The following is a 13164-nucleotide window of genomic DNA, read 5'->3' on the forward strand; positions in this document are numbered from 1 at the left end:
CCTCCAACCTCCAAGTATAATTTGTCTTCCTACCATTATACTTATCTTGATCCAATTTTGAGAGTGTTTATCCCCAAGTCACCCAAGTGTGTCTCCCAAGCCAAAAAGTCTAGGGCAGAAAGGGAGTTGAATACCTGACACTTCACCAATATACTCATGTATCATAATCCAAAATTCTTGAATTCTGGGACAGGACCAGAGCACATGTACTGAGTCCCCTTTATCCACCTCACAGTGCCAGCATTCAGGGGTGTTTTTCAACCCTGATCTATGTCACCTTGCTGGAGTCCAATAAAAACCGTGTAGAATCTTAAACTGAATAAGGCGCACCCTCAGGTCTCTTGACATTGTTTTGACATTTTTGCAAATTTTGTTCCGCTCTTTTGTCTCGAAAGTCACACTCAGGTCTTTCTCCCATGCTCTTTTAGGACCCAACAGAATTTTGTTCCTGGAGATTTGTGTTAAAACTGAATAATAATGTTGAAGCTTCGTGACCTTTACCATATGCAGCCAGTAGACAATATCGTAGCAACTTGTGGGGGTTGCTGTGCAGAACCAAAAGTTGTATGTAGCAAATGACGCAGTTAGAGATATCTCCAAAATTGTGACCTAGAAATATCATACCGTTGGATTAATTGATCAAAAGATTTTAAACTATCACCATTATAATAAAGATCTCCCAATTTAATTATGCCTTTCCCTTGCCATTCCCTCCAGAAGAAAGGGAACTTATCAATACACAACTTTGGATTCATCCAGATACACGAGGCTTCATTCAAATATGGATTAAGTTTAAATAATCTGGCTATTTTATTCTAGAACAAATGCATATGTGATATAATTGGGTGAGACCTTGCCTCGGGAGGTAACTTGATAGACAAACATTGTAATGGAGGGATGGGAGGAAGAGCAGAACATTCAATACAATACCAAGGAGGTGCCCAAGGAGGTGCTCTCTCCGGAGGGAGAGACCAATGTACTAAATGTTTAAGAGTAAAGGCATAGTAATAATATTAACTTTGGCAAACCTAAGCCCCCCACTTTAAACTGGCAGTTGTAATTTGTTAAAGTTGAAGCGTGGGCGTTTACCATTCCAAATAAAAGCCTTAGTTATTTTATCAAATTGCTTAAAATATGTTAATGGGATTTGCACTGGTAATGATCGGAACAGATAATTAACCTTTGGAATGCGATTCATCTTCAAGGCATCTACTTTTCCCAACGTTGACAAATACAATGATGACCATCTGTCTACATCACATGAAATTCTCTGCAATAATGGATCAAAATTTACCTTTACTAAATACTTCAACTGAGGGGGAAAGTTAATACCTAAATATTGTATACCCTTCTTTGGCCAGTGAAATTGGCCTGGGTGAAAAGCAGATGCAGGGCAATATGCAGTCAATGGTAGTGCTTCTGATTTTGTCCAATCGACCTTATAACCAGAGAATCTAGAGTAAGACTTTATAATGTTAAAAAGACATGGCACCGACTGACCAGGGTCCAACACAAATAATAAAATATCATCCGCATAAAACATCAGTTTATGTACCTGTCCTCCCACAGATACCCCTATAAAGTTCTCATTCTCTCTGATAGCTGCTGCCAGGGGCTCCAAAGCTAGACGGAACAACATTGGGGAAAGTGGAGAACCCTGTCAGGTACCCCTTCTAGGAGAGAAGTAAGGTGAAATGTAATCCCTATTTTGAACTGCTCCTTCAGGGTTATTATATAACAGTCTAATCCATTTTAAAAAGATGGGTCCAAATCCAAAAAATTGAAGAATCTTAAACAGATACCCCATTCCACCCGATCAAATGCCTTTACAGCATCAAGTGAGATAGTACTACAGGTGACTGATTATCGGCCACCGACCACATAATATTCACCAGACACCTGATGTTATCAGGTGAGCTGCAGCCCCTATCTCATGTTCTTGATATTTATCACTTATTTATTATTATTTTCTCTCTCTTTTTTGTATTGCAGTTTATTGTTTGTTTTCTTGTCTGTACTGTAGAGTGCAGTTTTTCATTGATTCTATTGTGTTTCGGATTGCAAGACCCTGCAGCGGATAGGAAGGTCAGCTGAAGTGATCATCGGGGTCTCGCTTCCCGCTATTACAGACATTTCCATCACACGCTGCATCCGCAAAGCTAACAGCATTGTGAAGGACCCCACGCACCCCTCATACAAACTCTTCTCCCTCCTGCCATCTGGCAAAAGGTACCGAAGCATTCGGGCTCTCACAACCAGACTGTGTAACAGTTTCTTCCCCCAAGCCACAGACTTCTCAATTCCCAGAGTCTAGTCTGACACCAACCTACACACACACACACACAACTGAAAACCACTCCACTCCCTTTGCAATTTTTGCTCATTTCTTTCTCAATTCCTGCTAAAACATTGTTTACATTTACATCATTTATTATATTGTAATTTGTCCTTTACTGTGCCCATTGTCTTGTTTATTAATTATTGTACTGTCTTGCACTGTTTTGTGCACTTTATGTAGTCCAGTGTAGGTCTGAAGTCTAGTGTAGTTGTGTGTTGCTTCATGTAGCACCATGGTCCTGGAGGAACATTGTTTTGTTTTTACTGAGTACTGTACCAGCAGTTATGGTTGAAATGACAATAAAAGCGACTTGACTTGTTTGTTGCATTTACTGTGATTGCCCGCAAGAAAATGCATCTCAGAGTTGTTTATGATGACTTACACTTTGATAGTAAACTTACTTTGAACTTTGGTTCCAACTGCCGTTTCTCTCTCTCCATTTTCACCTCCTTTACTTTCAGAGTCCAGCTTTGGTAGCCCTTTGTGTTCCTGCTCATCTCCCACCAAAAGCTGTCTCCCATCTTCACAATTCCTCTTCCCCCACTGCATTTTACCTGCCTACTTGTTTGCTCATATCCCTCTTTCCATCTGTCATTGGCCTACCACAGTCTCCCAGCTCCATACCTGCTCTCCTTCCCATTGTAGCACAACCTGTCTTGTCATATGACACCCTTCCCTATCCATCAATCACTTTGGGCTCCTGTCTCATCACTCCCCTTCCCCGCTCTATACCAGCCAATTTGCCTCTCCACTCTCAGACCTAATGCAGGGTATCAACCTGAAACATTAACCTTTCTTCCCAGATGTTGCCTGGCTTGAGGAGATTGCTTGTTATGTGATGACAGACAAAGCCACTGGGAAACAATATTTATGTTCATATGCAAATACCTTGCTTAGATGAAAAAGTTTTCATTGTAAGAATGTCAAAGTGATTATAAACAGTTAAAGCTAGTCATTTATAATCCTGGTAATACATAATAGAATTATGTTTTTATGCTCACAGAAATTTGGCATTAAATTCAAACACTGTTTGCTCTATTTCACAATTATGCCAATGTTAGAGGTTCAACTCCAATGCAGTATTTGACATTTTAAAAAAGTTGATTTTACACCAACAGCTCCTATAGAGTTGTCACAATCTTTGTGGGTAGGGTATCTATAATAATTCAATTTCTAATCATTATTGATAAAACCTAAACAGCCAGTTATGGGCGTAAATTTAAAAGGCGGGGTGAGGGGAGAGTGAACCACCAGGTGATATGTGAAACCTGGAGGGGGAGGGATGAAGTGAAGAGCTAGGAAGTTGACTGGTAAAAGAGGAACAGTGGGGAGGAGCACCAGAGGGAGGCAATGCGCAGGGAAGGAGAGAGAGGGAAAAGGGGTGGGAAGTTTGGCTAAATGCATAGATGGATATGTTTCTCATTAATATCAAAATTATACTTTAAATAGGGTACCAAAATAAGTAAATTGTCGTAGCTCTTGCCACTAATCTTTACTATGTCAATTAACATACCTCACATGATTGTTTACTCTCCATTATCTTTAGAATGGTTTCTTTCAGAGCATGATGGATAAATGGTGTTGCTGTTGATTTCATGTATTGTTCCATAAGTGTGCTTGACAAAGTTGTGGCACGGAAAAGCGTAGTAGATTCATCTTGGGGAAAATAAAATCAATGTTAAAATTGTTAAAGAATCATAAAATTGGAAAGAATGGTTTACATACATAAAACTTAATTCTATGGTTCAAATTAAATAAATATATAAAGAACAAGTTGACTATAATGATTTGGGTACAAACAGACCCACCTTCCATGCTGATTTCCCTGTCATTTAATATCCGTAATAACATTGATTCAAGCTTCTCATGCCGAAAAATTCGTAGCAGAATGGTGGCCAGTAATGTGCGATCCTGGCCACAGACGTGAGACAATGCATATATCACATGAAATTCTTTCTGAAGAATAAGCTGAAACAAATGAAATATTTTATGAGAAATTAAATAAAATGCAATACACCTTTTAAATCTATTTATAGAAATACATTATTTCAATATAAATACTTTGTTAGATTAAGTTTACTTTAAAATATAGAGGGAATAAAGTGCAAAATGAAAATCTGGATTATGGATCCAGTCAAAGCTGATGACAGAACCTGGCACTGACCAAATATTGCAGACTGAAAGTCCATTAGACTCCAGTTTACAAAAGTAGAGGTACAGAACTATCTATCTTTGTTTCTTGACTATACAATTCTTAATTTTAAAGTGGTAGTTGAGAAAATGAAGATTTCTTTTCTTTCTTGAGAGGTGGTCCCATGAAATGGAACTGATATAGCACAACAAAAAGATTAGATTTATTTGTCATATGTACATCAAAACAGAGTGAAATATGTCATTTGCATCTAATCAAGATCGGTGAGGATTGTGCTGGGCTTCTGCAAATGTTGCCACATTTCTGGTGCAAAATACATTGGCTGGAAGAACACAAATGTAATAATTTGGAAATGTAATGTAATGATTTACTAGGTAAATCATCAGATGCTGGAATTCAAACAACTTTCCAATTTAGTAATTGAGCCCAGTGATCTGTTCCAATACAAACTTCAATTAAAATTATAAAAGACTCAAAATACTCATGAGGTCAGAGTGGATCAGTGGAGAAAGAAACTTTCTCAACACAGTGGACTGTCTCTCTAAACCCTATCATCCTTCTCTCAATCTTTAAAACATTCATATATTACTTAGGGTTTTTTTCCCAATTTAAAGTCCTTACATAAATGCTGTTTTTTTTTAAATTGTGCAACTTTAACAACTTGATGGCTAAACATCTTAAAATTAAACTTCATGCAGAAAATCATAAGGCTTCTTTGGATAGTGAAGAAATTGGTGTTCTTTTGAATATTGTTTTTGACCATGTCCAATGTTCAGCACCTTTGCTGACCGTACAGGCACATAGAAATGAGTTTCTTAAGCATTTTGCCAATGCAATTGATTTTTAACGTTGATTAAAATTACGAACATGCAAAGTGCTGTAAACAAAAATAAAAATACCTCTTTAAACTCACTGTATTCCTCTTCTGGCATTATCTTTTCCAATGAATATCGTGCTCTTACACGTAAAGATCCTGGCTCAATTCCTTTTAGTGGAAAATATGAACTGAGAGGGAACCATTCATCGATCATCTGTCCTTTCTGTAGCCTACTCAACTGGCAGCGCATAAATACTGAAAAATTAGAAATTTTTAGTTCACTTAAAATACACTTTAAATTAAATATTGTAATTGTGCTCCGGTTTTCTACAACTTATCACAGAGACAGCCATTTAGCCACACCCTCAATTTTTTTTTTCTGTTTCTGGGACCATTAATAAATGAAGTTTTAAACCCCATATCCTTTTATCTAGATATAGTTACTGAAATTACTTGACTGCAATATTATCCCTGACAATGCTACCATTACTTATTTAGTGAGGTGGCTGTAAGTCTCCACTCCAGTGTACATTGGCAATGAGGGAGACTTCAAAGACAGCAACACAACTTGCTGGAGGAACTCAGTAGGTCAAGCAGACTCAGTTGGAGCACAGAAACTGTTGCCTGGATCAGGACCTGCTGAGTTCCTCCAGCATATTGTGTTGCTCCAGATTTCAGCGTTTGCAGAGAGAATTGGTAAAAAAAAAATGTGAAACAAGACAGAAACATAGACATTAAGTGATAGAAAATCACAAGAGAGGAATTTATACAAAGAAAAAAATCTATGGATACTAAAAATCAAAAATAAAACAGAACATACGATAAATACTTATGTCAGTCAACACCAGACTGGATAGAGTAACAGATAATAGATTGAAATACAGTTATCTCTTGCTGACCATTGCATAGTCAAAGAATTGAGATTAAGGAACAACTGTTTTCACTGCAGGCACACTCTCCCAGCTTAAAGGGCCTGAACCCTGTTTCCCTGAATTGGAGCAAGGTTTCTGGGTCATAGTAGTCCAAAATACCCAGGAAGAGATCAGACTTAAAGTCTGAAGAGTCAATGCTGCTATTATTTGTGGAAGGAGATCAGATGCTGATACATCACACCTCCAACCCTGCTGCAAATAGTACAATACAATCCCTTTCATTTCAAAGGCCACAAATAAAACCCGCAAGTTTTTTTTTACTTATTTTCTCTCAAAGTACTGTATTACAATTATTATAGGACATTTAAAGAGTTTAAATGGATTGGAATGCTTCAGTCACAAGGCGAGAGGCAAAATTTATTTTCTTGCAGCAGCAGAAGCTGAGGGGAGACTTGCTATGAGATCTACAAAATTAAAAGAGGCATGGACACGGTAGAGAATAAGAAACTTAACCCAAATGGCAGCAATGTCTAAGATTAGAGGGCATTACTTTGAATTGAGTACCAAGGGGTTTTAGAGGGGACCTGAGGAAGAAATTTTTCATTAGAGGGTAGATGCAACCAGAACTATACTGACCGATGGTGGAGGCAGCACCTGGATAATCACTTGAATTGCAAAGGTTTCAGATGAAATGACTAAGTGCCAGTCAATGGAATGAATGTGGATAGGTACTTGATGATTGGCATGGACAGGGTACAACAAAGTCATACTTCTGTTCTACATTACTCTATGAATCTCAGTGATTCTAACTTGGCACTCACACATAAATACTCTGCAATGATGAAAGCACATTGCCATTCCTAACTCTTTCATTGTCACAATCAAAATCCTGAAATTGCCCAATTTACCATACTGACTGCAGATGGTTCAAGGCGGCAGCTCAGCAGGCGCTTACGACTCTAAAATAGGACTGGCGCAGCATTAATGTAAATCTGATAACTTAATCAAATACACTTACAGATATCTGGATCTTTGCTCTTCTTTGTTCGGTTACTGAGACTAATCTCAAATACGTTTATATCTGATGAAAGGTCACTAGGGAAAAAAATGACAAAGAAATTAAGAACTAAGCAAGCTTGATTTCATAGTCTTATTAATACTAAGCAGCCATGCTCTTTTAAGTTGCTGAATCTACAGCATGTTGCTAATTTAGGTAAACAAACAGAATCCATTTAATACAGCAGCAAAGTCCAAAGACACATTATCAAATCAATCTGATGATAAATTATGTCAGTCTCTGTACTGGTGACAATTATGGAGAAAGAAAGGGACCAGCAAAGAGTATGGCCTGGACCACTGTGCAAGAACAGAAAGTGGATGAAATGCAGTACTATGCATGTTTGTGAATTGAATTCAGAGTACAGATAGTTCAACAGGTAAAAACATCGTCTCAATTTTTAAATAAAAATAGATTTCCTAAGTAAAAGATACAAAGCTAGTGAGGAGATACCAAAAAATTGGCAAGCTAATTTAAAAATGGACACATCATCCGGATTGGGTAGAATGATCTAAAGTTGCTCAAGAGTCTAAGGGATTCAAATTGGTGATATTGTTGACAGCAAGGAGGAATGCTTTGCATTGATCAGTTGGTAAACTGGGCAGATTAAATGGCAGTAGGAGTTTAATCCTGATAGGCAAGAGTTATTGCACTTTGTAAGATCTAACTAATAAGGGTAAACACATGACAGAGCCCAAGCAAATATCAGGAAATAGAGGGAATTTGTCCTTTGTTTTACTTTAGGATTTGTCTCACAATCCAGACTTTGCAGTATAATATAGGGTTACATTATCTTAGTGCTGTTTTTCCGAGGAAACAATGTGCCAAATTTCATACATTTCTGATGAAAATAAATGACTCCAGAATTCGATTTCGTGAGAAAAGGAGAGGGGCTGGGAAGGAATGTGTATAAACCAAATCATCTGCAAAACTGAGTGTCACAGTTTTCGATTATCATTGCACTTCAAACTGTCTCCAAATCCCTTCAAATATTAGAGACACAAGATTTGCTAACCAATACAAAAACTCTGTACATATTCCTACAACACGTTTACCACAGGCATTTCATTTTGAAGGAAGAGACTCACTCAAAGATGAATTCTTCAGTCCATACAGGATTCTGGCCTTCCCTGGCATTAGTTTTTGCCACCTGAATACTGTTTAAGTAGATGTTACAGTAAGGGTGTGTGAAATATTTGGCTGGTAGTTTATGGGCTTCTTCCACATACAAAACCAGACTGCTGACCTAAAGAAGGAAAACAATATTTCCATTAAACTAACAGTAACTTTATTTCAGAGACAAATTAAAAGTATATAAAATTAGTTCCATTTATTGTATAAATATAATTGTATTATTCTATGTTTTTATACAATTAGGAATTAGGAGTGATATGACAATGCAGAAGGTATTGTTGTTATCCTGCAGCTCTGGCAACACAGGTTCGATCCCACCTATCTTCAGTTTGCACAGATTTTCCCCAATAATGCAGCTTTCCTCCACATTACAGAGGTGCATGTTAAATAGTCATTCTGAACATCCCGTGTTTACTGCAATTAGGAGAGCTGGAGGGAATATGATGCACAAATCAGAGGAAATTGACAGGGAAATAAACATCAGAAACATGATTCACGGAATTGCTCTAAGAATCAGCACAGACTAAATGTGCTGAATGTCATAAAGAAATATAAAATGAAAATATTAAGTAAAACACATAATGTAATCAAAAATTTTGTAAAATTCCATTTTGATCGTATTCACAACATATTAATCCATAGGGCAAATTCATCAATGACTGTTGACTAGGCATTACCCTGCTGAGAAGGCTGCATTTTGTAAGGTGGAAAGTATATCATTCTAATGGTGGTTTCACTGAGATTTGAATACAGTGAATGTCAGTAAATTTATACTAGGAGCAGAATTATGTGAAATAATGAAACGAATTACTGCATTCAGTTCTAAATAATTGAAGGTTTAAAATAAATTATTACTTACAAATATGTACCAAAAAGGTTTTTTGTTCATTTTGCAGGATATGAATGTCCATGGCAATTATGACATTATGACCTTTCTCCAGTTGTCCTTGGAGGAGCTACCTTTAAGAACTTTGCAGTCCTTTTGGTGAAGGTACTCCCAGAGTGCTATTGAGTTGGAAGTTTCAGGATTGAGATTGTGGAATACTCCCAAGTAGTATGGCATGTACTGGAGGGAAACCAGGGGTGGTGGGCATTCGGCTGGGATCCCAAGACAATTCTAATGTGTAATGAGGTGTAGATGGGTGTACATCCATGGTGAAATGGAACAGCTGACACAAAAAAAAGATAAACTGTTCAAAGTACAAACAAAAGCCGAAAAGGTAGACTGAAGTCAAATGTTTTCAAACTGCCTTTTTGGAAGGTTCATCAAGAATTCTCTGCTCTTGTAAATCTCTACTTAGAAAACGAAATATTTTCTTTAAACATCTTTCTTAACTCCCTTAACACATTCAATAAAGAACCACATTCACCAGTGGATTTGCCACTTTATAGAACTCTTTTGGAACAAGCCAACTGGGTTAGATTGCCTGGTTACTGAGTGAAATTCTTTCATGAATGGCTTTGGGTTCTGAAAGACCAATAAGGGGGCCACGGGAGTGTAGATTTCTGGGAAAGCCAGCACCCTGATAAATTTGACCTAATTCAGATGACTAGAACAAAAGCAGGGATGTACTGCTGAGGCAATATAAAGTGCTACTGAGACCACATTTAGAATAGCATAATCAATTTTGGGCTCCAAAATCTGAGGAAGGATATGCTAGCCCTGGAGACGATTCAGAGGAAGAGCTGTGGAATGAAAAGTTTAACGTATGAAGAATGTTTGATAACTCTGGGCCTGTATTTGATGGAGTTCTATACTCAATAGAGAAAGTCAACTTATTCAGTCACTGTAAATCAGAAAATAGAATATACCACATACAGGCCATCTCAATTGTTATACGAACAATGCATCCTTAACTCAGTATTTCACTATAAATATCCAGACATCCTATTTAATTTTACAATATCTCTTTTCTATTACACCATTTTTCTCAATGGCACTTTGGATGGCAGGATGGAGATACGTCTCTACCAAAAGAGGTGTAAGGTATTCTATCCCTCCACTAGTCTGTGGGTCACCCTTGGGCAAGGTGTAGCACCTGCTTCGCACCCCACCCCACCCGTGAAGCCATGGGAGCAAGTGGTAGATGGTCATATGAGCAGCTGGTACATATCACACATTCTGGTTATGTGACCACCGATGCCAGGCAGACAATCTCTGAAAAGTATTGATAATGACTGGGGTCACCTATCTTGTAAGACATTGCCCAGAAGAAAGCAATGGCAAACCACTTCTGTAGAAAAAAAAATTCCCAAGAACATTCATAGTCATGGAAAGACCACTATTGCCCATGAAATATGACACAGCACATAACAAATGAATGAATGAATAATTTTATTCATTAAGTTGTTTTCAATGAGATAAATTTCATCAGTTTCTACGGAAGTAATTATGATAAGTTGGTGGAACAATCTGTTTGACTTGTACAGGATTCTACAGCCTTCACTTCTTACAGTTAAGACAAAATAGTTATGAATTTGAAATTGTTAAGCACTTGTTACTCCACAACTATTATTCTAATAAAATAATAATACAAACTAGGGTAATTTGCAGAGTTCCATGTGTTACCAACTGATCTTTTCTGTGATATAATTTACAGCAAAGAAAATAATTCCTTTCTTTTACCTGCCGAAGACGTTTATTAGAAGCTGGTGCCAGAGGTTTCTTTAAGTTATTGCACAATGCTTGCAGACATTTCATCCAGTCCTACAATAAAAACATTTTATTGTACACAACAGAACATTAACTCATTCCTGGCTACATCAGATTTTAGTCAAATGTCAAGAAGTAATCAGCTAAATATCTAGATTTCTAATTTTATTCTTCATTCAATGTTAATTGGTTCAGGAAACTGATGTTTCTTGTACAAAATAACAAACTTGGATCAGGAGGGGTCTAAGTGAAAGAAAATCATTCAGAACACTGTCATAATGCATGATGGAGTCATGATAGATTTATAGCTTTGATTATTAACACTATTATGATGCAAAACCGAATCTTAGCAAGTGAGCACAAGAAACTGCAGGTGCTGAAATCACGAGCAAAAACAAATTGCTGGAAAAACTCAACGGGTTGAGCAGCACCTGTTGGGGGAGAGGAACTGTTGATGATGTTTCAGGTTGAGACCCTACATGTCCTAGATTTACTCTTTAGTTGCACAACTAACCTCAATGCAAGTTTAAGTTATTCACAGATGGAACATAAAAATGGCCGGTTTTGTAATCTGGGCCCTAATCTAGGGTTTTTCTGAGGATGATGTCCTGGATAAAAAGACTGAATGCTTATAACTTGTGATACACTAATTGAAGTCCAAATTTTCTTCCTAATTTCTGCTTTTTCCATCCAAATAAGCTGAGCTTCATTTATAGATCTTATTTTTGTTTACATACACAGACATGGATGTTTATTGCATTCTTTTTCACCGCAGGGACATTGCTGCCTCAAGGGCCTGTTCCTGTGCTGTACTGTTCAACATTCAGGAGGCAGAAGACAATTGCTACTAGTGTGCAAGTGCTCAGACAGCACTGTTTCATCTTTTACTACAGCCATATCGGCAAAACCTCAACCGCTGAAAACATTGAATATGCTTTGAAAGGACAAGGTGGGCACTGACTCACTAAATGGCAATCTAGAAAGACACAGCAATCACAATGGTGAACTCATGGGATTCAACTGCTTTAAGTGATAAACAAAGCCCTTTAAGAGAAGTTAAACGCATATCAGTTTGATAATACGGTTCTGAAATGAAGGCTAGATGGACACATTGCCTAAGATTTTAGTACAAGCAGGATTTATAATCATGGTTTGTGTTATGAATCACAGATTAAAAACCTAGAAAGCTGGTAGAGTTGACTGGTTGACAGGAGGATGTTTCAAAGGATATCCTTGTATGACCAATCATGTAGCTGTACCTCTGATCCGGGGAGAGAGAGTCAAGTTGAAGTAGCAGTTGTTCAATGCAAATAAAAGTTCCCTTAATCAAAAAAAAAAGGTACAACTGGTGGAAGAGAACAATCTTTTCCAACATCATTTTCTTGCACAGAGCTGTTATTCTTGAACAAGCTGTTACTAAGATTCCCCTCTTGAATTTCAGCAGTGACCCAATTCATTCTAATTGATGCTTGAATGACGGAACACAGAAGGACCTTTTAAATGAAAAGTTGATCTAAATTATGTTTTCAATTTCAACATTTTGTTATAATGAATAAAACTGAAACATACCAATTTGTTTGTCAACAATAAAGACCCCCATCATCATCAGGGACCCCTACCAACCAGGCCATGCTCTCTTCTCGCTGCTGCCATTAGGAAGGTTGAACACGAGCCTTGGGGCTCACACCACCAAGTTCAGGAACAATTATTACCCCTCAACTGTCAGGCTCTTGAAGCAGATAACTTCACTCGCCCCATCATTGAACTGCTCCCACTGAACAAGGACTCACTTTCAAGGACCCTTCAGCTCATGTTCTAGGTATTTACTGCTTATTTATTATTAATTTTTTTCTTCTTTTTGTATTTACACAAGTTGTCGTTTTTTTTATACTTTGGTTGTTGTCCATCTTGTTGGGTGTCGCCTTTCATTGATTCTATTGTGTTTCTTGTAATTACTGCGAATGCCAGCAAGAAAATGAATCTCAGGGTTCTATATGGTGACAACTTTAACTTTAAAAAGTAAGTGCTCCGAAAGATTGACATATTGTCAACCATGACTTTGGTATGAAAGGTGTGCTTAACTATGTGTTGACAGAATACTATACATTTAATACATGGTCTAAAAGTTAAAATAATTTAAC

The 13164-nt window shown here is 37.4% G+C and overlaps 1 protein-coding gene across 1 annotated transcript in view; it reads right to left on the minus strand.

Annotated features, from left to right (window-relative positions):
• The window catches only part of rasa1a (RAS p21 protein activator (GTPase activating protein) 1a), a 122542-nt gene that overhangs the window by 18361 nt on the left and 91017 nt on the right, over window positions 1-13164 (minus strand). The window contains exons 13-18 of the mRNA XM_063068505.1: window positions 10997-11077; window positions 8325-8482; window positions 7198-7274; window positions 5390-5562; window positions 4147-4306; window positions 3852-3994 (exon numbers count right to left, since the gene is read on the minus strand). Of these exons, the coding sequence (XP_062924575.1) occupies window positions 3852-3994; window positions 4147-4306; window positions 5390-5562; window positions 7198-7274; window positions 8325-8482; window positions 10997-11077 (792 nt within the window). The remainder of the gene's footprint in view (window positions 1-3851; window positions 3995-4146; window positions 4307-5389; window positions 5563-7197; window positions 7275-8324; window positions 8483-10996; window positions 11078-13164) is intronic.

This window comes from Mobula hypostoma, chromosome 16, assembly GCF_963921235.1.
Source record: "Mobula hypostoma chromosome 16, sMobHyp1.1, whole genome shotgun sequence".
Lineage (NCBI taxonomy): Eukaryota > Metazoa > Chordata > Chondrichthyes > Myliobatiformes > Myliobatidae > Mobula > Mobula hypostoma.